Source organism: Ochotona curzoniae, unplaced genomic scaffold, assembly GCF_017591425.1.
Source record: "Ochotona curzoniae isolate NIBS_2020 unplaced genomic scaffold, NIBS_Ocur_1.0 contig_21, whole genome shotgun sequence".
NCBI lineage: Eukaryota > Metazoa > Chordata > Mammalia > Lagomorpha > Ochotonidae > Ochotona > Ochotona curzoniae.
In genome coordinates this window covers 3,520,687-3,546,566 of record NW_024465322.1, presented here as the reverse complement: position 1 = coordinate 3,546,566, position 25,880 = coordinate 3,520,687, and the positions used below count along the sequence as shown (strand labels likewise).

The 25,880-nt window shown below is 43.6% G+C and overlaps 1 protein-coding gene across 1 annotated transcript in view; it reads left to right on the top strand.

Annotated features, from left to right (window-relative positions):
- Positions 1-22,404, top strand: part of FBXL13 (F-box and leucine rich repeat protein 13) — a 127,773-nt gene extending 105,369 nt beyond the window's left edge. Inside the window, exons 18-21 of the mRNA XM_040971222.1 lie at positions 9,853-9,936; positions 16,707-16,841; positions 21,358-21,521; positions 22,202-22,404. Coding sequence (XP_040827156.1) covers positions 9,853-9,936; positions 16,707-16,841; positions 21,358-21,521; positions 22,202-22,391 — 573 coding nt within the window. The 3' untranslated portion in view covers positions 22,392-22,404. The remainder of the gene's footprint in view (positions 1-9,852; positions 9,937-16,706; positions 16,842-21,357; positions 21,522-22,201) is intronic.
- The last annotated feature ends 3,476 nt before the right edge of the window (positions 22,405-25,880 follow it).

Here is a 25,880-nt window from a genome sequence, read left to right as displayed (position 1 = left end):
GGGATACTTAGGTGAACAGTTGGCTTTGGGGAAGACTGGGGAGTTTTCAGCAGGTTAGGGCAGTTACTGGCATGCAGGTGTGAATGCGGCCAAGTCCCTTGGGGATAGCACAGAGAGAAATGCACTCAGGAAAAACAGCACAGTTCCCAGGGGGCAGTTATTTATTCCAGCGGCCCCACACTATGACTGTTCTATGACTCCCTCCACACAAAATCATCTTCAGATTGAGCTGCAGGATAATTCTTTAAAAGAATCGCTCCTTAGCTGAATGTTGGCATTTGGTTTCCATGTCAATTCGGATCTTCTATGTGCTAAGTCCATCTAGTTTCAACTGTTTCTGACAACCGAAACATTGGTTCGGTCAAGCAATACACTGGAATGGAAGGAAGCCAGGGTGAGAACTTGATTAATTACTGGTGTAGTCTAGACATCTCCGATAACTGCCCCTCTGCCTCTGACCTAAGGCCCTTGTCCTTGTCCAAGCGTCCTTTCTCTTACTAAGCTCTCCTGCCCTTAAGCACCGTGTTCTATCCCAGCCCAGACTCTGATGCAGTATGAGGTCCCAGAATGCCACTCTGGGCCTGTGGCTTCCTTGCTCAGGTCTCCCGGGGGCTCCGCACAGTCCAGGGAGGTGCACCTGCTTCTCCTGGGGTAAGAGAGGGCAGGGAGGGACCATCTGTTCTGGCTCCCGCCCACCCTTCATCTTCAGCTTCAAGTGGAGGATTAGCCAATCGAACCATCACACTTGGCCCCACACTATCCCCTTTCTCAGGAACCCCCTTCTGCATTCCTGGTTCCTCAAGGAAATTCTTGCTTAGCTCTTCCGGTTCAGCTGGGAGGAGCTTTCCTGGGATTTCCCGCCAGGCTTTGGATCTCATACTCTGTTCCCACAACACTTCGTATGTGCCTCCAGGAGAGTCGTCAGCTAATCCCACGTTAGCATTCATTCCACTCCGTTTACCTCATGCTCCTGTGGGTTTCTGCGAGGCAGAGGTGGCAGCCTCCCGTTTTAGGGGGTGCCTACCATGATGCTTATTGTCCTGGAAGCTCTTGAGGCATTTGTCCTGTGAGGCAGCCAGTGAGTGGATGCATCTGGCTCCCCTTCTTCCCTCTCAATCCAGCGCTTCAGGCTTCTCCCAGCTCCACATGGGCTCAGCTCTGTCCCGAGCAGAGGCGCCGAGTTCTTGCAGCTGTATGTTTTCATGGGATGCTACGCTTGGAAGGGACCACCCGCCTGCCTGGAGAACACACACACATCACACCCCAAGGTCCAGGGAAACAAAACCTCTTAAGCTGCAAACACATGTGCTCACTTAGGGGGCAAGGGATGGGAAGAAGGGAATGGAAGAGAAGAGCTCGGGATAAATGGATTTGCCTTGGATTTTTACAAAGCATCTGACAACAAGTTTGTCTCGTGGAGACTTTGCATTTTGGTGCTGGCCCTCTTCAGGCCTTTCTCCCCAGCTGATGGCCAGATGGGAACCTGCTGTCCACCATCCTACCCCGGTCACAGTGGTTGTTTCTTACTGGGGTCCGTTGGCTCCTGTTTCCAGCCATGGAAACCAAGAATGGTCCAGCTGAACATGTCACACTCCCCCCCATGGGAGACTTTGAGGAGTCCCCTTCACCTTCTGTTAGGTGGGAGACCAGCAGTGGGTAGGTGGCTTCTTCCACCTTCTGTTTTCGGAGAGGCTGGTCCCCTTCCTCCATAAGCCCACCGAGGCCCTTTTCCCTGGATGCTCAGAGAAGCCCACTTTTTAGACTTGTGGGTCAATTAGGTCAGAGGGGTTGAGACCATTTTCAAAGAAAAGATTATAAAATTGATATAAACAGCCAAGGAATTGGAAAGGAACAAAAATAATTGAGCATGTTGCTCTGATTTTTGATGAATTACTTGTTTACACTAAACTGTAAATAAAGGCAAATGTTTTCCAGTGTTCTAACTAAAAAAAAAAAAAATTGAGAAGAAGAGGCCAACATTTTTTTTTATAAAATTGGAAGATCATTTAGGGAGATAGATTTTTCAAAATTATCATCTGAGATAGTATTATCAGGAGTTTTACAAAGAGGATGTGTTTGTAGAGATAATACATATTTCCAAGCAGGAGTTTTGGTCATTATTTGTAGAAGAAATGTAACAGGCAGCACCACACATTGTGAATTTTTGTGCTCTCAGTGTAAACACTATTTCTAGCAATTCTGAAAGGAAATGCATCCCATCCAAGAATTCTGAGAATGTGCCAGTGAGATAAGAGAAAATGGAACTCGTAAGAAGAGCTCATCACATAAACAGACTCCTCACTCCTTCCACAAATATTGGTTCATTCTGCACCGTGTGTTAGCTGGGATGCTCAGCTCTGGAAGTGATGAACTGAAAGAGCCTGGTCTCAAGATGCAGAGTAACAATAGCAATAAGAAAGACAGGAATGGCGTATGGTTGTTAAAAGCATATGAATCCAGAATGCGGGTTCACATGTAGGCTGGTACCACCACGTGTGTGTGACCAAGGGAAAGTTCCCTAGCCTTCTCCATGCTTCCACTGCCTTCTCTTTAACACAGGAATCAAAGTATTACCCACCTCACAACTTACGAAACAGTGAATGTAAATGGCTTCATTTATAGAGCCTGGCATGTGGGAAGCCATCAAGAACCCCTAGCGATGATTCCGTGCATCTCTGATGCCTCTGCCCAAGGACAGGTTTTGAAGTGAAGCTGAAAGTGTCAAGAGTGACCTAGATGTTCTCCAGAATGAAAGAGCAGGTGGAAAAACTTGGAGGCGTGAGAAAGGACTGTCAGCTGGCAGGACATTGATGGGGAAGAGAAGGGATGTGGCAGGAGATGAGGCTGCAGGAGGAGGGAAGTGGAGGCCTGCAACGCCATGGAGACCACGTGCAACATGCACGGAAGAACCTGAAGCAGATGGACGTGTGTGCATTCGCGTCCAAGAAACATTACTGCCACTCGTTTTTGCATTTAAAAATCCTAGTAAGATTAAATCGTTTCCTCCTCTACTCGTTTATGAGGGTGATTGAATTTCCTCTCACACATTTTTCTGTTCTGGTGCTTTATTTGTTTATTCTCACATGTTGGATGTCTCCATTGTTCTGCAAATTTATACAAGCTTATTATAATAATGTAGTTAGTAACCATTCATCACCTTTGTAGTGCGTTACTCTTAGAGTCTTAAGAGTCTACCTAAGACTTAAAATTAGTTTTTTCTAGACCTTTGTAATGGTTTCGTCTTATAGTTGTGGATGAGAAATTCATTTTAGCAAGTTTACATCTCAGGATTTTCATTTATTTGAAAGACAGAGACAGAAACAGAGAAATCCTCCACCCACTGACTCATTCCCCAATGTCGGGCTATGCCATGCCAAGCCAAAAATCCTAGACCTCAATCCAGATCTTCCATGCGAGCGGCAGGGACACCAGTGCTTGGGTCATCATCTACTGCCTTTGCAGACACATTAGCAGAGAGCTGGATTGGAAGCGAAGAAGTCTGGAGTTGAACCAACAAATGTGAATGTGGACATCTCAAGTGGTGCTTTAATTCAAGTCAGCTTCTGCAACACACGTATAGCCTCCTAACCTCTGTATCCCAGGCAACTGTTCCTAAAGATTATTGGAAAATAAAAAAAAGTCACAAGTTGGACAAAATGTGTCATCTTAAATAATTTACATAGTTTCTTTCCCCCCAAGACCATGATTATTTAATCAAATCCAGAGCAGATTATAAAGTTCATTTATGCTTATTTAGTGTTCTGGTATGCCTATATTAAAGTATGTTCCTAAACTGAAACATATGGTAAGCGAAGATGATTTATGGCAGTGTGGCTGTCAGATAAATTACAGCCATACGTTTTGGTCTGATGCTCGAATTCCATAACGTATAGGCGATTTTTCCAGACAACTCTTTGCAAATGCACGGTCTTAGGAGAAAAGCCATGTTCAAGTTCTAAAGCATAAATTTTGCATTCAGAATGTTTAAGCTCTGCTTTTCAAGGTTTCAGCCACTTCATTTTCATATACAAAATATACTGCTTTTATTTTAAAACATTTTTTAAAAATTCCATTTTATTTGATAGAAAAAAAAAATGAGAAAAGACAGGAGAGCAAGACAATGTCTTTCATTCCAAATGTCTGTTAGTGTTGGGCCAGGCTGGAACCAGGAGCTCAGAACTGCACTTCTGTCTCCCAGGTGGGCGGCAGGGGCCCAAGGACTTGCAGCATCATCTGCTGTATCCCAGCAGGTACATTAGCAGGGAGCTGGACCCAAAGCAGAGTAGTTAGGATTTGAACCAGGCACTGTTGATAAGGGTTGTAGCCATCTCAAACAGTGATTTAACTGCTGAGCCAAACCTCTGACCCTATTTTTTTTAATAGATTTATTTTAATCGGAAAGGCAGATTTATAGAGAGAAGGAGAGACAGAAAGATCTTTCTTCCGCTGGTTCACTCCCCAAGTGGCCACTGTACCATGGGGGGGAGGAGGAGGGTATGCCTGATCTAATAAGGAGATCCGGTGGTTATCTTCTGAAACCAAGTGATCCAGGAGCATCCACCAGTAGAGGAACGACACGTGACGTGGGTGCTGCCTGCTGGGATGCGTTAGTTCACACATAAACAGAAGATCGTGTTTACCTCGGTTCCAATCACAAGGGACTGTGGGACACTCAATAACTGACCTGGGCTTCTAAAAAAAAGTCAGTCTTGAAAGAAAAAAATGTAAAGATGGCAAAAAGAATTGCTAAAGACACATAGTCATCAAATACAATACATGAAATCTAACCAGCGCCTGGATGCAAAAATAAATTGAATATTGACTTGGTATTAGGTATCATGACATTACCATTAATTTTCTTATGTAATCATAAATCCTCATATATGTATCCTTTATGCATAGTAATATACCCTTATTACAGAAAATCTAAAGGTGCACTACAGTGATATCTGAAACTTATTTTCAAATGGTTCAGAGAGATTTCTACGTCAATATACAAAAGCAGATGCATAATTATATATAAAAAACTTTCTATAAATATCAAACTATATGAAGGTACTTCAAAAAATTCATGGGAAATGGAGTTAAAAAACAAGTATATTCTGGTGTCAAAAATTTGAAACCTAGGCATAGGTTATTTTCATAATAGACATTTTCCATAAACATTTTGAGGGACCCTCAGATTCATGCATATTTATGAATAAAGATGTGTATTCTACACAGTTAAATAAATGTGGCCAAATATTTATAATTGGTAGAGGGCATATAGCTGTTCCTTGTACCATTCTTTGAACTTTTCTGTGGAGTAAAATATTTTCGAAGTAAATAGGAGGAGGAGGGATGTGTATGTTGATAATTGGAGGAGGAGAGAGTGTGTGTGGAGGTGATTTCCTAAGCTAGTGTAGCATCAGTTATGTAGTGAACACACACACACACACACATTGTTCCAAGTTCAAGGCTGATGTCTGTCTCCATCTGCTAAATCATTCCAGATGTAACATCGGCAGAGCAGGGGGAATAAAGTCCAGTGTTGAAGAATGTGTGTCCTGCCAGATGTCCACTGTTGCGTGGTGCTGTTCCTGGCGGCTGCTGCCTCTTCCCTCCCACTGCTCCCTGTGACCCTGCACTGAACCACTGTCCAGAGACTCACAGATTCCCACTCAAGTCTCTGCTCCTGCAGTGTCCTCATCCGTTTCCATGATTGTGCTTGTCAAAACTCACAGATTAAGGCTCGAGTCAAATCCTCTTTCCTCCTTGCAAGTCTTTCTTAGCTAGCCACCTGTTCCAGCAGTGCCTCTCTGGGAAATGCATGCCTCATCTCTTTTTGCATCATGGTCCTTCTTGTACCAGCTCACAGTTCCTCAACAGAGGAGATTTGGTTTTACTCTCATTTTAAAAAGATTTATTTAAATTTTATTAGAAAGGCAGATTTATAGGGAGAAGAAGAGACAGAGAGAAATATCTTCCATACACTGGTTCACTCACTAAGTGGCTGCAACAGCCAGAGCTGATCCAATTTAAAGCCAGGAGCATCTTTCAGGCCTCTCATGTGGGCAAATGGAACAGCTGGGACACGAACCGGAGTAAACAAGGCGAGGTTATTGAGCCATCATGCCAGGCCCGTGTTGCATACTCTTGCCACAGGTGACCTCCAGCTTCTAGAAGTTATGTCTGTGAACATGACCTAGCACACCAGACCAGATTTCCACAGGGGGCTCCTGATTAGCTCGGCTGTAGGTGCTGTGCTTGTATGGGCGTTGGAGAAGCCAAGGGCTCCGCACGATGGCTGTGAGTTCCCAGAGCTTACAGTGATGCGAGGACTTCCTGAGCAACAGACATCAGTCCACCCTCTTCCCCCACTGGGCCCTGGCACTGGAGCCTTCTGTCTTCTCACTCTTCAGTCAATGTGCCTTGTGGGAGTGAGATCTGGGCACATGCCAACCCTCAAGACTTTTAAACAAGAAATGATTTTATTTGTGATGAATTTCCATGATGCAGTTCTTTGGGGTATAAGGATTCCCCCAATCACCTCTCCCACCTCCCCTCTCTTTCCCCCTGTATTGTTACCACATTGTAGTCCTTCAGCAACAGTCACAACTCCAACATTCTGCCGTTTAAATGTATCAATGCATTGCAGGTAAAGGCAATGGTAGAAAATCTAGTATCTTATTGTCAAGGTGTATTTAATAGTTTTATTGGAAGTCCTCTTTTTTAATTTGGGAGTAGAGATTCATACTGAAACGTACTTTCACTTCCTGGCATGCTAGTCTCCATTACACAATTCATCTGTGAGAATATATCTTTTTGTTGCTTTCCCAGGCAGGTTAGCAGGGAGCTGGAGCAGAAATGGAGCATCCGGGTCTCGAACTGGTGCCCACATGCAATGCCAGCTCCTCAGGTGGAGGCTTAATGTTGCTACACCGTGGTGCCAGTCCCCAATCCCCAAGACTTTTCTCTCAAGCACTCAACAGGTATTCAAACAGCAAAATTGCAAGGTTTCTTCCTTTAGAGGAATTATATGGTTAGCTTCAGATAATTTTTTTCAATACATGCCGAATTGTTCCTTACGCCATTTCATACTTTCACTGCCTCTTCACTTTCTGTTTCTTCTGCTTAGAATGTCCTGCCTCCACAATCTCCTTGGCAACAAACACTTCCCTGCTCCTGACTCTCTTCCAAGCTGCCTTCTGCGGCCAGAACAGCTGGCTGCAGCGTCCCGTTCTCAAACATCACAGTGCAGTTTGACCTTCAGTTGGGTTGTCACAGTCCCCTCTTCATGTCTTTCTGCCAGGTCACCCTCTGGGTTCCTGGAAGCCAACTTAGCTCCTCATTGACTGTCACACTTCTGTCAGGCTTCTAGCTCATCAATAGGATACCCACTAGGTAAATATTTGTTAAATGATGAGTTAAGAATGAGTTTCTTTCCCCCCAAGATCTGAGGTGTAAGACTTTTTCAAGGTATAAAGAAGATTCATAAAAGGTTGGAACTGTCACTTGCTTCCCCAAACACCTGCTAATTTGGAATTTGGAGCATGTATGAGCCTCTGATGCCAGACAGAACATTTAAAGCTTCTGAGTCTCTCTCTCTCTTTCTCTCTCTCACACACACACCTCAAACCATTTTTAAACATGGGTCTTTTTGGCTGCATTGCATATTTCTCTCATTTGAATGCACCCGTGGTCTGTGCCTCATTTCCCACTGGTTCTGCTTTGTTGCTGTTGATTTTAGAGTTGTGTTGAGTTCCAGCAACAAGGTCGTAGGAGAGCTTGCCCAACACATGAACACAGTGATAGTTCATGATCGTTGGTGTTGCCCATGTCATCAGGTCTAAAGCTCACTAGCAGAAATGTATGAAGAAAGCTGTAGGAATATTGTCTTTTTTTTTTTTAGAAATATTATGCCTTTATTTATTATTATTTGTTTATTTTAGATTGTATTTTATTTCTTATTTATTATTAAGTAAATCTTTCTATAAATATTTCTATAATAATGGCATCAGTTCACATTCTTAACATCTTTATTGAGATGAAATTCACACATCATAAAACTTAAGATTATGAACCAAACAATTCCGTGGCTTTGGGTATTTTCACTTGGTTGTATAACGGTCACTACAATCTAATTCTAGAACATTTTCATCGCTTCAGAAAGAAACCCCCTTTTGAAAGCAGCTCTTCCCTATTTCTGTCCCACCTTCTGGTTCACCCTAGACAACCTGCAGTCTACTTCCTATTTCTAGATATTTGCCACATAGAATCATACAATGTGTAGCCATTGGGATCCGACTTCTTTTTCTTTACCGCAGTGTTTTCAAGGTTTGTTCTTACAGCAGCGTGCATCTTTTCATGACTAACATGTGGTTCCATCTACGGACAGTGCACACTGCACTTACCTTGTCATCAGCTGATGGACCTTTGAGCATCCTCACTTTTTTCAACATTGACCGACACGGTTGTGGATCTTGATCAGTACAAGATTTCTGTGGACATCATATGAACACGTAAACTATCAAATATCCTAGCAACCAAATGTCCTTTAAAGATTCACCTTGAAAAATTCTGTCTTGCCTGCATCAAGGCAAAAATCCAAGTGCAAACTGCAGAGATGACTCCATAGGCCTTATTCTCCAGAGGATAATAAACTATACTTGACTATGGACAGATAGAGGACAAAGAGACAAAGTTTACCTCCCTTCTTGGAATTGTTCAAATAATTTGGTTTCTACTGGGAGAACAACTTAACTGTTCCAGTTTTTCTAACATGAATAAATGAGTATCCACACCTGGAACCCAGACCACATTCAGTGACTGCGCAGGGTTTTGTCACTCTTTGTTTTTGAAATGGGAGACAGAAGACACCATGTGTTCCTTGCAAAAGAATCCATAGTCACAATAAAGTTAGAAGAATAAGCGAACTGATTTTATTTTGGAGTAGTGTGCGTGGAACTGTGAAAGGAAACTAGAAATTGGTTTCAATAATGGTTAATTGGTTCCTTCTCATCTACTTGAGCCTTTACAAAAAAATAAAAAGATTTACTTATATAAAAGAGTTACAGAAAGAGAGAGGGGAGGAAAGACAGAGAGAGAGAGAGAAATTCTAACTGCTGGTTTGCTCTCCAAATGGCCACAGTGGCCAGGGCTAGGTCAGGCTGGAGCCAGGGGCTTCATCTGGTCTCCTGAATGGGCGCAGGGATCCTAATTTTTTTAGGCTATCTTCTGTGGCTTTTTCCAGTCCGTTGGCATGGAGTTGGATCAGAAATGGGCAGCCAGTATATGAACTGGCAGCCCATATGGGATGCCACCACCACGGGTGGCTTTACCCACTGTACCGCAACGCCAGTCAATTCCTATTTGGACTTCCCCCTTCTTGTTATTATCATTATTCATATAATTATCGTTACCATTATTATTCATGAAGGGATCTCGTCTGGGCAACCAGAGGGAAAATTGGTACCTAACATGTCCATAACCTATTTTCAATTATGGCTGAAATGCTGTACTTGAGATCAATAACGTGTAAGTCCTGTAAATGTTTTTTTTTCAAAGCACAAATCTATATTCCGGTTTTGACATTTTTCTCTGCTACTTGGCTCCAGAATCATAGAGTGGGAAATAAACATTGCTCTTGTCTACGTGGTTTGGAAATGTATGATGTGGATTTATCCAAGTAACATGGTCCTAACCGCCAAAATGGGGGTTGAGAATTGTGAAAAGATGTAAGATAAAAGCTGTTTTTTTTTTTTCCCCCGATTTGCACTGGTTGTCTTCATCTCGTTAGATTTCACACGTGATTTTTGGATATCTGCTTCCTGGGCTGATTTATAATTGCCAAATACTCTTTGTATTTTTTAGGGTTTGATACTGCTTTCGAGACACAAAAAACTGAAGGAACTTTCTCTCTCTGACTGTAGCAAATTCACAGATGTTGGGATTCAGGTAATCAAGATGCTGTATTGACAAGTTGAGGTTGAACATGATGTATGCAGTGAACAAACTTTCTAGATCACAGCAGGGAAGATGTGGATTGGAAATACATCAGCATGTGCATACACTCGGGTTAAATCAAACTCTGGAGTCTGACAGGGATCGCCAGGGTCTGACGTGCCTGTGGGATTTGGTTTCCAGTTTCCCTTCACTCTTCCTTCCTTGTGTCAGACGTGTAAAGGGCGTTTTGCTAGGAGAGGATGGTAAAAGCCTTCCCATGTGCAAAAGCGTCTTGCAGGTACAAGTGTTTTGCAAGTGTAAGCCAGAAAATGCTGGGAGTGGGGACTCTGAACAATTGTAAATGTACTTAACAATTAGGACTGGATGTTACTCGAACATACTTGGGAGCATGATGCATTGGAGTAGAAGGCATGAGAAAAATAATTGGGTAGGATAGATGCTTATGCATAAAAGAGACAGGCAAGTGTCTTGTTAGCAAAAGATATTGAAACCTTACACTCCATGTAATGCATTTAATGAAAAAAAATGGAGTGGGTTTTTTTTTTTTTCCATTCTGCTTGGTTTTCGCAATAGTCATGGCCATAATAAGAACAAAATATTACCTCATTTTACTGGAAATTACAGAGCATGCAGATTGAGTATCTGGAACCTCAGATGTATTGATTTGTGGATCTGGCTTTAGTTACTTTCCCCAAGTTGAGTTCTTCTTTTCTGAGAACATAAGCCATTCAGTGACTGTGTTAAGCTAAAATTATTAGGAGCTCTTAAAAGATGTTTTAGAAGAGATATTTAATAAATTTAGCATTTCCTAAGAAATCCTTTCTTTGGGCATTTCACGAATTTCATTAAATAACAAATCATCTAGTTTGGCAAAGGATCATATTTCAATGGTGGTGCTAACAGCAGATCAGTTGGAAGTTCTGTCTTATTTAGCCTTTTGGATGGGAGCTGTGGAATAAATCCAGCTCTTTCCTCTGGTTACTTTTTATTTCTCCTTAACTAGTTCAAAAATCTGATTCGTTTTTGAGAATGAGAATGCCATTGTAATGTCGAAGTAATATCTATGTATTATGAATCAGGGCATTTTTTTTGTGTGTGTGGGGATTACCTGTGAGGGAAAGTCTCACAGCTAGAGAAAAATGTGTGATGATTTCAGTGCTAGAATACTGAAGTCGTTGGTAAGAGAGGGCGTGAGAATGAGATTCCACTGGTGACCCTTCACACGGACAAACGTATGTCCTAAAACATGTACAGTATGAATGCTCGTATGTACATGCACAGAATACTATACATGCTGGCCCTGTCCTGCATCCTGTTCTTTATTCCCTGGATGATCTTATGGCTTGGAGGGAAGGAGAAGATTCAGATGACTTAGACAATTGTTCTTGAAATCCACAGCTGGGTTCCTGTGAGTTCTCAACAGAGATGACTGTGGATTTGGGGGGGAGAGTTCTGAGATGAGAGAGAGGAGAGCAGAAGGAAGAAGTGTTCAGGAGAAGTAAGAAACATTCACAAGTAAGAAGCATTCAGGAGGAGAGATCCAGCCTCACCTGCTCTGTATTTTCTGTGCAGCTTGGACTTTGGCTCTTCATGGCTGGTTTACCGATTTCTTGCAAATGACATTATTGATGAGTTTCAATGACATAGCCCAGAGTAGCATCATGTTCTCTGATGATCTCAAAAGTGCCTGACAATGTTTTCTCCATGGGTGAGAGCAGCAGCAGAGATGTTAAAATCTACGACCTCCCCCCACCTTTTTTGAGACCCTCAATTTTGTCCCAGGATCTTGAGCATTTGAGATAATATGCTCATTTCATCTTTAACTGTCATTGTGTTTTTAAAAACTCTTTGATTACAAACCTTAAAACATATATTAATTTATGTATTTGAAAAGCAGGTTGAAAGATAAACAGAGAGCTCTTATCTGCCAATTTACTCCCCCCAAAACACTTCCCCAGAGTTTGGTTAGGTCAAAACCAAGAGCCGGAACACGCAGCCCGAGACTTTCTCAGGGGTGGCAGACACCCAACCACCAGAAACATCACCACTGCCTTTCAAGAGCGTGTTCATGAACAGGAAGTTGGGATCCGGAGTAGAACAGGAAGTTGGACTCCAGGTACTCAGGCATGAGGTGCAGGCAAGCCAGCAGTGACCTTAACTGTCGTACTGAATGCCCACCCCTGTGGATTACTGACTTTTATTTGAAGTTCAGATTTGTGTGGTTTTACAAATAGAGAGGGGAAATAGAGAAGAGAGATCTAGAAAGAGGGCCATATAGGTGGGGTTAAATCGTGAGTCGCTTCCTAGTTGGGAGAGCAACAGAGCAAGATCCGCTGCTGTGCATCTGGCCCGATCAGTCAGGTGGCTCTCTAAACGTGAATCTGTCCCAGGTGGTCTAAGTGGCAACCAAGGGTTCAGTATTCCCCGTGCCCACACCCTGAACTACCTGTAGCCAAGATTTGAAATTGTTCAAACGAACGTAGAGTTCTTTGTGGCATGGTGACTAAGGTTAGAAACTCCCAGAAGCCTCAGCCTTATCTAGCAATGGTCCTATCTGAACTTTCCTTCCCAGAATGGCCTGTGGCCAGTCTCTTTGGAGCACTGGTCTCTAGGGTATAGCAGAAGTTGAGTTCATGTGGCTTAAGAGCAAGAACTGGATGACTTTCCAATGATTCTTTTTTTTTTTTTTTTTTGGCAGAGAGAGAGCAAGAGAGCTCTCCAGCACTAGTTCACTCTCTAAATTCCAGCATTGGGAATGGGGCACATGGGAGGCAGGAGCCCAAAGACTGAATCACCACCTACCACCATCTTGGGTCTGCTGGCCTTGGAAGCCAGAACTGGGTCTTGAACTCAGGTACTGCAGTATGCTATGTGGGCTGTTAGCCAGCACTTTAACTGCTGGTCCAAAGGGTAACCTCTCCAGTGACTCTGTTCTGAGCTTCTACACTTACTTTAGATAATTAATCTTTCTAACTAGTAATAGAATGTTCTTTCTGGAAGATTCTCATCCATCAGTCTTGCTGGTTGCCTGACTCTAGAATGTTCAGCCAACATTGATTTTGGTAGACTTTTGCCGTGTACTGTGATGCCACGACGGATGAGTTGTCTTTGCTGCTGACAGCAACGCTTTTTTTTTTTTTAAAGTCAACTTTGATTCCTGTTTGATTTCCAACATGAAGTCATCCTGGAACAACTGAAGAATAAGATTTCAGGAACTCCACCTTCTCTCCAGGGATAAAGTTCGATTATGGCTTGCAAGGGAAAACAGCCAACAGAGAATTCCTTTACAAAATGGCCTTAATCACTTGCTTTTAGGGCAGCAGAAACTCTGAAATCTCCCGTAGGGAGAGGCGAGACATTCAGACATTTTGGATTCTTTCTGTATTGATCACATTGTGCAGGGGAAAAAAAAAAAAAAAAACAACTCTTTCCTGCCATGTAATACTCCAGGCTACTATTGGAAAATAATGAACTACCATGTTTGTGAAGACTTCAGAGGATCTGGTGCTTGTAACTGTGTTGACAGCCTTGAGAGAGGGAACTAAATGGTTGCTGTCATGGAATTCCAGACAGGGAGTATCTCAGAATTCCATCTCCAGGAACCAGGGAACAGTTAAGAGCTTTGTTACAAAAATCTGTGTGCTGAGTGATGGTCCATGCCAAGAATGATCTTCTAAACATTAGAATAGAATGATTAGAATAGAATGACACAGCCCAGGAGACCTAGGGCACCTGGAACCCACTGGGAGTCAGAGGTGAGTCTTGCCAAGATCCTTGTTCAAAGATGATGAGCCAGAGACACAAGCTCAAGATTCTCTGTTCCCGCTGCACTGGAGTGTTTCCAATTGTAGAGGCAGTACAATGGATGCTAGAAATTGACCCGACTTCAAAGCCTGTGCGATCTAACAGCTTGTCAGTTTCCCATTGTTTGTAAGGTTCCAGGGGGATACTGGAGTCATGGGCACCATGATGTCTTGGCCGAGAAACAGTCGGAGCTAGCAACACCCCACACCACCATGGCTGGCTTCTTGCCCACCTCTCCCTGCGGGGAGAAGCACTCTTGGACAGCTGAAGTTCTGAATTTGCTGAAGGAATGTGCACATCTGGTATTTTCCTGTCGGACAGCCTCAGAGCACAACTTTATCAGAACACGTTAAAAGGAAGACAGTCCATAGGAGGCTGCCCTCACCGCCCCACCCCAGCTGCCCCTAGAACATTAAATCAGCCTGTGTTAAGATGAAATCTGCCAAAAACTACACACAGCCTGTCAGGTTGAGGATCACATAAATAAGGCAGCGAAAACACATAAAGAAGCCCACATTTCTGCTGTTAGTTTAAGTCTGTATTTCTTATTTATTTATTTAAAATTTTTTTACTTGAAAGTCTGAGTTAGAGAGGGATACAGAAAGAGAGAGAGAGAGGAGAGAGAGAGAGAGATCTTTTATTGGCTGAATCAATTTCGCCCCATGCCCTGTCTTAAGCCCCACTGGTGACTCAGCTCAGAAGATCCAGAGTGGGAGGACAAATTTAAGTCTCTGAGAGGTTTGGAAGTTGTCTTTTAAGCTGCTAACCCACAGCAGAACTGGCTAACATGGAAGGAAGGAGCAAATTTGATCATTTTTGTGTCTTTTCTCTATCTTCACGAGGAAGAGATTTGACTTGGAAGAAACCTAGGGTGACTTTTCCAAGACGGGAAGATCAGCGGTATTGATGCATGGCTCATTCATTAGGACAGAAGCCAGCATTTTCCCATTATGGTTTTCTTATCTACAAAATGAGATTTTTTTGAATGATTCTGTTGAAACAGGCCCGCAGATTTAAGTTTCATGTCTCTAAGGAAAATGTGAATTATAAGAGAGGAAAAAACTCTGACTTTAATCCTTAAACCCTAATGTCAAGCCTTGGACCAACCCTTGTGTCTCAGATTTTCAAAGGATGTGGGTGGTACCATTCGTGCATCACGCAGCTTAGGCTTGTTTTTCATAAACTATATGATTGCTTAAAACCACTGAAAGAGTTCAAAGACTGGAGGCTGGCACGTAGGCTAATCCTCAGCCTGTTGCACTGGCATCTCATCTGGGTGCCACTTTGAGTCATGTCCGGGCCGCTCACTTCTGATCCAGCTCCCTGCTTGTGGCCTGGGGAAGAAGCAGAGCATGGCTCAAGTCCGTGGCACCAGGCACTCACGTGGGAGACTCAGGAAGCTCCTGGTTCCTGGCTTCAGATCAGCTCAGCTCTGGGCATTATGGCCATTTGTGGAGTGTGCCAGTGATGGAAGAGTTTCTTTGTATCGCTCCTTCTTTCTGTGCAAAAATCTGCCTTCCACATAAAATAAATAAATAAAATCCTTTTTAAAAAGAGGGAAACGTGATCTGTGAATCAAAATGGTTACATTGTGAATGAACAACCTTGGGAATGAGCGTCTTGAAACATCTGCTCTTGGCCATTTTCAAATACACAATCCTTGGGTTATTAATTATAGCCCCTATGTTGTATCTCCTTGATAGAAAATAGGGCATGCCTCATAGATTGGCATGGATGAGCTAATTTGGGGGATGGAGGAGTTAATAATCTCTGTGTGGTTCAAAGTTTAGTGTACAAATGTGTTGCTGAAGGTAAGGTGCTGGAGAATTTGGTAGAGTGTTTGCTCTGTGCCAAGTATTAAACGATGCGATGGCATCTCTCAAACCTATGAGCAGTAGACAACATCACCGCTAGCTAGAGAAACCCATTTTGTGTTAGGGGCCCTCTCAGGTATATGAGGGTTATTTTATAACCTGCGCAAGCACCCTCTCTATGGGTGTCGCTGCTGTTTTACCCCAGGAGACACTCTGTAGGGGACACAGTGGCAAGCTCTCTGCGGGATGCCACAGTTGTAGTCATTTCTGTGATGTTGCCACCCTTCCTTTCTTGCTGTTAACTTGTTCTACAAAAGAGCTGGGTACCTAGTTCTTTCCAGTCTTGCTTAAGGCCGAAACAATACAATGGATGGTAAGTTATCATTGGCTGGGGTCTCTAGTTGAGAACTCCAAGAGCTGTTTCAAAATGAGGCAAAACTCCTGGGAAGATTACGCACACGTACTTAATTATTATTCTTAAAACTTCCGGCCGGGGTCATGCCCTAGAAGTATAACCTTGAGTTGGTCATGAATCCCAATACCGTTCAGTTTCCTCTTGTGGATCTTTTTGTTCTTGTGTGGTTACCAAGCTCTTAACTTTCAGCTGGTGTTTCCTCATGGATTGCTTTGCTCATCCAGTTCTACTTTTACTGGAAAGTAGAATGAATATTAGAAGCTAATGAGATAAAGAGAAGACTTGCCAGTGACTTCCAGGTCCTTTGCTAGCCTAAGACATTACAGAGGAACATGTTGCAGTTTCAAAATAGCGTTGTTTTTCCCAAAAACCAGGAGAAGACAGTGAAGATTGGAAAGTTTTCCCTTAGGTTATTCGGCTGGATATAATCCTGGTAATTACGGACCATGTAATTCAATGTCATCAAGTCTAACTTCAGGAAGACTTACATTTTGTTAGAATCTGCGTATTGCCAAGTGGTTAATTGGTGTGTGAATATCTTGCACTGTACAGACATTTAAAGTCTGAGTTTTGTTCCCTGTATTGGAAACAGGACACATTTCTATTTCAGAGACTTTTGTCTATAACCAAGGGAACTGCTATAGCTAAGATGGCTCCAGGTATATGCAGCGCTTGAATAACAGACTAGCAAAAGAAAGTGAAACCTTTGACCTTGAAATTTCTTGCAGATTTTCTGCAAAAGCTCACGAAACTTGGAACACTTGGATGTCTCTTATTGCCCCCAGCTGTCAGATGAGATTATCAAAGCATTGGCCATTTACTGTGTCAACCTCACATCTCTCAACATTGCTGGCTGTCCTAAGGTGAGTGGGGTCAGAGCTTCAAAAGGTCTAACAGAACCCTGGCCAAGGAACCCAGGCAGGGTGCAGCCAGCGGCTGGACTCTTCCCTAGAACTTGTTTTCTTTGCCATGTCAGAGATATTCTTTTTCTCCCACCACACTGGGAATTGCTTTGTGATTCATTTGTGTGGCAAAGCACATTAAAAATGATTTTTAAAAAAAACACCCTAGTACAAGTACAAACATGTGTTAAAGATTTGCTTAACTCACCAATGACAAAATAATCAAATTGATAAAGCCAGTACGTTCAACACTGGATCGGTTTAATGTTTATTGGAACTGAACAGAGAGTGTTGCATTATTTAGGCGAGATCGAAAATTGGTTAACGTCCTTGCAAAGCAATAAAACTATGGCCTCAAGTATATAGTTTCTGCCAGATAGAAAAAAAATTTACATCTCTCCTGGAGCAAAATATTATATATTAATCTGTAGCTTCACTGGGTTTTGGCCTCGCTGGCTGATAAATGGCCATTTCTCTACGGGATTCCCTAGGTGGATCAGTTAACTAGTATTCCAGTATTATGCCAAAAGGGCATACAGTCATCTTTTTGTCTTCTTTTCAAGTATTTAATCATTTTTCTTGGCATATGCATATAAAAGAAATATGTAATCATTTGCAGAAAAATTGAAACTAAGTATAAAAGTTTCTGGAAGAAAGTAAAAATCCCATTATGTCACTGCTTAGACATATCCATGGTTGGCAATGTGTACTTAATTTCTAGATGTTTTTCTGTGTACAAAGAGATCAGAAATGATTATAAAACGTTTGTACTTTCCTTTGTTAAAAAAATAGAATCATACATTCCAAAATCCATTGCAATCGAATTTCTTCTCTCTTACTATGCTACAGACATACCCTCATGTTAATAAATAGAGACCTTGGAATTAATGTGGATAACCCAATAAATACACACATGACAGCACTCCTCTTGAGTTCCTACCAGAACTACGTAGGAAGAGTGAGAGGGAAGTTTGAAAATAGAGGGATTAGTTTATTAGATCAAAGACAGCTTTGAATCTTAAAGCTAACAGCAGGGAGAGCATTTTTAAAAATCTAATTTTCTCTTTGATTTAAGGGCAAAGCAAAAATAAGAGAGACATACCTAGATTGCTAGATATGTCACCTTTGGGCAGTTTAACCCCCCAAAAAGCCTGGAGATCTATTTCCTCGCTCCAGGCTTCTCTATCCTGACCCTTGGATATTTCTGGCATGATCACCTTTTGCAGCGATGTGTGTGTGTGTGTGGCGGGGGGTGACCCGTGCACTGCGTGGTGTTGACCAGCACCCCTGCCCTTTGTATCCTTACTGTCAGCTACACCCAGTCCTCATACTTCCAGTCCTGTTAGACAGATGTCTGGCAATGTCTCCAGACTCCCGCCAGAGACTCGTTGCTCCAGAGATAGTAACGCACAAAAAAATAGGGACAGTGCTTTGGGAGACACCCTGTGTAGCTGATGACCGCTGGGGATGACAGGCCAGAGGGAATGCAGTGCCTGAAGGGTGAGTGCAGAGTTATTGGATTACTTTTTCCAATCCCACATCGAGAACTTGGCTGCCAGATATTTTTTTTTTTAATTTTATTTTCTCCAGGCAAAAGATTGCAACATCTTGCCTCTGGGGACTTTGACTAGCTCTAAAACTATTGACTTTAGGGAGTTTCCCAACGGAATCACCCGTCTTGATTGTCATTCCACTAGGGTTTAGAGAATCCCCACTCCTGCACTTACAACTTCTCCCAGCTGCCCCCTGCCCACCTTTATCGTGAACCTATAGGCAAAGACTATCAGGTGGAAAGGTCTTCAAGGAAGAAAATAAAATGAAAACGGACAGGGAAAATATGGATTAACAAGAAAACTTAAAAAAAAATGTGTTCGGGAAGTGCCATCTTCCACTCTGACCGTCACTCCAACTCAAGTTGACCCATGCTGAAGCTAGTCTGCAAGATCAGCTTCTGTGCTGCCCAGTGTGTGGCAGCTGTGCTGGGACAACAGTGCAAAAATCTCATGCAACTCCCACAGTTAATTGTGCTGGCCAGCAGAGGAGGAGGCAGCAGGGTCAAGATTACAGTTCTTTTTGTTTAATATTGGACTTTTTTTTTTTTTTAAATAATCTTACTTGGTTCAATAGGGTACAAAGGGTCAAGGGCTATAGGAAAGTGAGTAATACCATTGTTTCCACACTAATATCATCATTTTCCCCCCCTGTATCTGGGGTCAGGGGAGAAACAAAGCTAAAATCTCATAGATTATTGGCAAAAGAGATGAAGGATCATAGCTATAGCTACTATTTATCAAATGTTTACCGTATGCAGACATTGGTCAAATGCATCATCTCATTTAATCCTATGGAAATCTTGCATAACTATTTGACAGAATTACCCCTAACCAGGACCAATATGTTGGTAAAGGCCAACCTGGGATGCCAGGGAGAGTAGGCGTCCGTGTAGGTGACATCTACTAGCTGCACACTCATGGAACCCTCCTGCACACTCATGGAACTCCAGATGGAGTTTCTGGGACCTGGCTTTGCCTGGGGCCATTTGGTAAATGAACTAGTGGATGGAAGGTTCCCTCTCTTCCACTCCAACTCTGCTTTTCAAATAAATAAATAAAATATTTCAATTAACTAAAAAAGAATGCAGTCAAATCAACTCCATTCCACATCCCGGCCCTCAGTCTTCAAACTCCAGCGATGCGACGTCAGGCACTGAGCAAATTGAGCATGTCATCCACAGGAACAGTCAGGCCCATGTCCAATCCTCCCAGCATCATTCAACACCTACCAGCCTGAGCTCCACCTGCTGTGGCCTCCTTGGACCCCTTGGGGTCCTTTTCCACCCAGAATTCTGAGGGTGTTTTACTTTTGTCCTTGATGCCATCAGACCCTCCGCGAGCCACCCAGCATGGAGAATCAATTGCAAATGTTGAGCTTCCTGCGCATGTTCAGGAAGCAGGTCAGATAATGACATCAATTTTTACACACACACATACAACTGTACATTTTAAACTGAAGGGCTTTTCTGCATCACCCCCACCCCCACTACCACATACACATTTAACTTTGCATTAAAAAAGCAAGAGCCAAACCTCACGGCTTATGTGTTTTAGAATGTTCAAATATTTAAAATGAAAAATTCAATCCAGTTGGAAGAAAAATCCCTTGGGGGTAAAAAAGATCTGTTTGATTCTACAATAAGTCTCAGTTTAGCTATAAATTTTAAAGCTAGACTCTGCAAAAGTAAGTGGAAAACAAAAACAAAAATGGCATTGAATAACCCCAGAGGAACACCCGGACAGACGCACAGAATTTGCGAGAATAGGATTTGCAAAGTGTATGCAGTTTCCACTACTGCTATCTCCCCACATTTGTTTCATCTGCTTTTCTCTTTCCAGAATCAGCAACTTTACCTTCCTTTAAGATTTATTTTATTGATTTGAAAGGGAGAGAGAGAGAGAGAGAGGAGAGAGAATCCTTCCATCCTCTCGCTTGCTCCTTAAATGGCTGGGCCAGCATCCAAGAAATCCATCTGGGTTTCCCACATGGGTGGCAGGGTTCCACGTTCTCAGGCCATCTTCTGTTGCCTTCCAGGCGCATTAGCAGGGAGCTGGGTCAGAAATGCAGCGGTGAGGGATTTCAGCCAACATTCATGTGCGATGCTCCCAGTCCATCTTGCTTATAGAAAAAGATCAGCAAAGACATCCAGACCTTTTGTGACAGTCATCTGCAGATTAGCTTTGGGAGATAGGCAGTTTATGGTTGTGGGAAGCACAAAGCTGTTAAACATGTATCCAAAGCAGTGAGGCCATAGGGTGGATTTTAAGTTGAAAGCCAAATCCTGCCTCTGTGATAATTCATAAGTAATTCATAACGAATGAAACACTGATGAACTTTCCTACTCAAACCAGGGGACGGTCACAGATTCACAGAGATGATAAATTCTAGTGGTGCCATTTGAGACAAACATTTTGTGAGCTGAGGGCAGACCACTAATTTAGTCCCACCATGCGACAAGCTGTGTGACAGACAGGACTTCTGATTCTCTTCACGATGGACTATCTCCTCACCTCCATAGGTTGGAATCCTAAGTTCTTTCGTGACAGTAGGAGGTGGTAGGGTTTTTGGAAGGCAAACAGGAATAAGACAGGTCGTGAGTCAGGAGTCCCCAGGATGGGATCAGGTCTTAGATAAGAAGGGGCAACTAGTGCCGATTTCCTTGGGATAACCCAGCGAGGAGGCAGACACCTGCAGACAGGAAAAGCAACTTCATCAGGTAACCGATCTGCTGACATTTTAACCCTGAGCTTGATTCTGACCTTGTCCTTGGACTTCCCAGCTTCCACAACTGTGAGAAGTAAAGCATTTAATGTTGATTAAGCCAGCTGGTCTGGGATATCATACTATCGCAGCAGTCCAGTGGGGCTGTATTGCCAAGGTATGCCATTTGAATATCAGTGTTTCTCTTGGCTTGTGTTTTCAGATCACTGACTCTGCGATGGAGATGCTGTCAGCGAAATGCCACTACCTGCACATTTTGGACATCTCTGGGTGCATCCTGCTTACTGACCAAGTTCTTGAGGATCTTCAGCTGGGCTGCAAACAACTCCGGATCCTGAAGATGCAATACTGCAGGCTTATCTCCAGGTAAGAATGCATCACTCAGAACACACTTGTCCCTGCTGCTCTTCAGATTCCAGCATCCCATTCGTGTGCACCCTGAGAGGCAGCAGATGATGGCTCAGGGAATGGGGCCCCTGCTACCCGCATGGGAGATCTGCAATGCAGTTCTGGATACCTTTGCCTTGGTGTGTTGTGGACATTTGAGGAGTGAGCCAGCAGACGGCAGATCTCTCCCTGTCTCTATGTTTCACAACCAACAAGGAGAACCAATGAAGCTCCCAGGTGCAACAAGCATGTGTAGACTCTGGCAGGGTTTCCTGCCCCCGAGCCTGCTCGGGCTTCCTAGGTAGATGGCTAGGGTCCTCTTTGCGTCAAAGAAACCAGCAATACCAGGCAGGGGTGCAGGGGTGTAAGGGAGGGGTGTTACTGGAGCACTGGAACTGGATGAGCTCAGTGTGACCACTCTGGCCACATGCAGTGTCCTCACGCAGTCACTGCTTGTTCAAGGAGCTCTCATGAGCCGGCTGCATCAGCAGGCGAGTAAGCATCTGGAATCTGAAGATGTACAATTATCTGTACCTCCCCTGATCAGTGAGTTGAGAGAGCACTACAGTGAATCTGACTTAGGACGGCAAGCTCAACTCCCAACATTGCTCTGCAGCTGCGATGCATGGTGGAATTAATGCAAACCATCGTTTTTACAGGGAGGGAGCTAAGAAGATGTCTGCCATCGTCCAGCAGGTGGAATACAACTCCAGTGATCCTCCACGCTGGTTTGGCTATGACTATGAAGGCAAGTTTCTTGGAAAACATCACAGTATGGTTCCACAGAAGGAAGACCTGGAATTGATGGTGAGAGACTTAAATATTGGTAGTGAGGAAGAAACAGTCTAACCTTCAGCTTGACCAAAGGCTAGAACCTGGTAACGTTCCCTCATTCGATCACATTTTTGCTAGCTGGATTCCAGATAACTCACAGTGACCATTCCGATCCAATTCCGATTATAAATGTTTCTGAATACATCAGTGGTTCTTCTGTTTCATTAATCATGATGAACAGAAACAAAGTAAAATGCTGTTATTGTGCAAAATTTCCACCTAACACTAAGCTTAATTGGATGCAATGATTGACTCTAAGGTTAGTGTGATATGAAACAACCCCGAGAGATGTGACTTCTCTAAAACTCTCACCACATACCTCTATAATTCATGGCTGTTTGCCAGTATTTGATAGTGTGTAAACTGACATGGGTTGGAGTCTAGAAGAATAGTACACTTTATTCTGACTGCACAAAACAAGCCGTGTCAATAATATTAGATCAGCAATTTGACTGTTCTATTGCCTGCATCACAAGTGAGACTTGGGGGAAAGTGGGCAAACCAGATAGGGGGGCTGCAGGGAGATCCCCTGCTGGACCACTATTCCCACTGGAGAATATAAGAGCTGGGGTTGGGGGCAGACCAGGCCGGGCAGGGCTACAACACCTGCATGTAGGCTGGATCGGGGACAAGTCAGGCTGGGCAGACTGTACCTACTGGTACATGCATAAGCAAGAGGGGGGTGAGGGTTGGTTGGGCTTTGCCACAGCACCAGCTGGCAGATGCTGGCACCAGGGGAGGAGGGAACTGTCAAGCTAAACTTCAGTACCACCTGGAGAGTGCAAGATCTAGGAGTGGGAGTGGACCCAGCAGGGAAACAGTGGGCACCTCCCTGTTGGGTTGCCAATCCCACTGGTGCGAATGAGAACCAGGATGGATTCTGGGAGAGATTTCAGCATGATTGGAGTGGTGAGTTTGGCAGCAATACAGAACTGTTGAGCTATCAAAACTATTTGAGCAGGACCCTTGGAGCATGCCCCACATCCGGGACCCTGGGATGGTTAGGAGGCTGGGTGTGGCTTCTTCCCCTCCCTCTCCCCTCCCCGCAAGATAAAGGAAGGAAAAAAAAGAGAATGTCAAAAACAATGGTCACATCCACTTTCCTCTAGCCCTTGACCTTTTGCACCCTAATCAGATATGTAAAAAGTATCAAAAATAAAATTAATACAATATATTAAAAAAAATACCATCCTCCAGGTATCTGACACATATAACCACAGAGACCTGTTAGAGAGGCCCCTGCTTTGTAAAGGAGTAGCACTTGTGTGGGGGAAGCCAGCACAAAGAGGAACATTGGTAAATTCTCTGGAAGCCAAGCAGATTGCTTTACTTTCAAGCTTGCTCCACGCCTCACCAAGAGTATCATTCTCTCTCTCTTTTAAATATTTATTTATTTTTTATTGGAAAGGCAGATATACAGAGAGAAGGAGGGACAGAGAGGAAGATCTTCCATCCGATGATTCACTCCCCAAGCAGCCACAATGGTCGGAGCTGAGTCAATTCGAAGCCAGGAGCCTCTTCTGGGTCTCCCACTGCTTTCCCAGGCCACAGGCAGGGAGTTGGATGGGAAGCAGGGCCACCGGGATTAGAACCGGTGCCCACATGGGATCTTGCCTCACTCAAGGCGAGGACTTTAGCCAATAGGCCACCGCACCGGACCCAACATTCTCTTTTAAACCAGAACAGGATTCGTATTCATTCATTCATTCATTCATTCATTCATATGGAACTTTCAAGCTTGTACCAAGCTGAGCTACTTCACAAAACTGCTTCAAAAAAATATGAAGTGTAAAGAAAATGTGCAGAAACAGACTATTAACCAAAAGATCCTTATTATAAAATCACAATATTTGGAAATGCTTATTCAAGATCGGTGTGTAAGAGCTGACTTATCCTAATCATAAAAATGTAATTCAATACACGAGTCTACTCAATGTTGCTTAATTGCTTCATGAATAGACAGGTGAAGTTAGAAAGAATTAGGATTTGTAGAACAGCATGGTAAGGTATACCTATATAAAATGAAAAAAAAAAATCTGGATATATCAGGCTGGCTATAAAACAGCTGGATGTCCTTCTCGCACGAGGTGTGTGCAAGGAGGGACTCCGTGGACTGTATCCTCCATCCTGGAGTCAGCGCCTCCCTTGAATGTCTTCCATGCCTGCTAACCCACACTGCCCTAAATCCCCTACCACAGTCCTCTCCAAACCTGGTTCCCCAGCACTACCGCCTAAATCTAACCCCCTTAAGGCGCAGTGGCCTAAGCTTAGTGACCCGCAGGTTTTAACTGTGCCCCACCAATCCCCTGAGGCTTGGACCCCAGGTGTCTAGCCACAGCCGCAAGCCCTCACTCCCTAATCCCTACCCCGAGGCCATAGAGATGCTGCTCTCCTTTGTTCTCCCTCTGCTCTCACCTGCCCCAGGCTACCTCTCTCATGGAAATGAAGGCTCACTTGCATCTCTTTGGCGTCTTGGGTTTGTGGGAGGAAGCTAACCTTGTGTCTGAAAGTACACAGCAGTGAGGGCTCCACATTTACGCCGAATGTTTGGTTCACAACTTCTCTTTTCCTGGCCCTAAGTCTCTAGCTGAGAGCTCAGCCCGGCTGATACCACCAGTCCAATCTTCAGATATTCTTTGCAAAAACAAAAACAAAAACAACTCCCCCAAACCAAATAAATAAATAAAATGAACAAAAAACCATGCTGGATTCTTGCCAGACATATGGTGATTTCTACCCCACCATGATTTCATGATTTTCATGATTTCATCCCCCACCATGATTTTGATTTTGATTTTGATAGTTCGAAGTGGCATCATGCAAGCTTTTGCCATTCCACCTTGCCCGGCCCAGGACATGAATCCTCCCTGTGTCCAGCGGACACTGCCCATTAGCCACTTAGCAGCTGTCAGGGTTAGAGACTGACTCTGCCAGCATGGCAGCACTGTGGCCAAGGAGCTTTCACTGTGTTTGACAGTGATCTTAAAGGATGAGGGCAGATGCTGGCAATTCGGTTGCACCAAAGAAGAGCTTTGTTGTGCTTGTGTGTTTACGTAAAAACGTGGAAGTTCTGAAGTTCTCTCTCTTTAAAAAAAAATTATTTTTATTAGAAAGGCAGATTTACAGAGAGGGGGAGAGGGAAAGATCCTTCATCCGTTGGTTCACTCCCCCAAGTGGCTGCAATGGCCAGAGATGGGCTACCCTGAAGCCAGGAGCCAGGAACTTCTTCTGGGTCTCCCACATGGGCACAGCATGGGGACACAGGCCCAAGGTCTTGAGCTGTGCTCTGCTGCTTTTTCAACCAGTAGCAGGGAGCTGGATTGGAAGTGGAGCAGCTGGGATTCGAACCAGCCCCCATATGGGATATTGGTGACACAGGCTGGGGATTAACGTGCTGTGTCATCGCACTGGCCTCATAGTTTGTAGTTTTCAACGTTAATATAAACAGTCATGTTTGCATTTTTTTAAAAACTAGATTTACTTATTTATTTAAAAGGCAGAGTG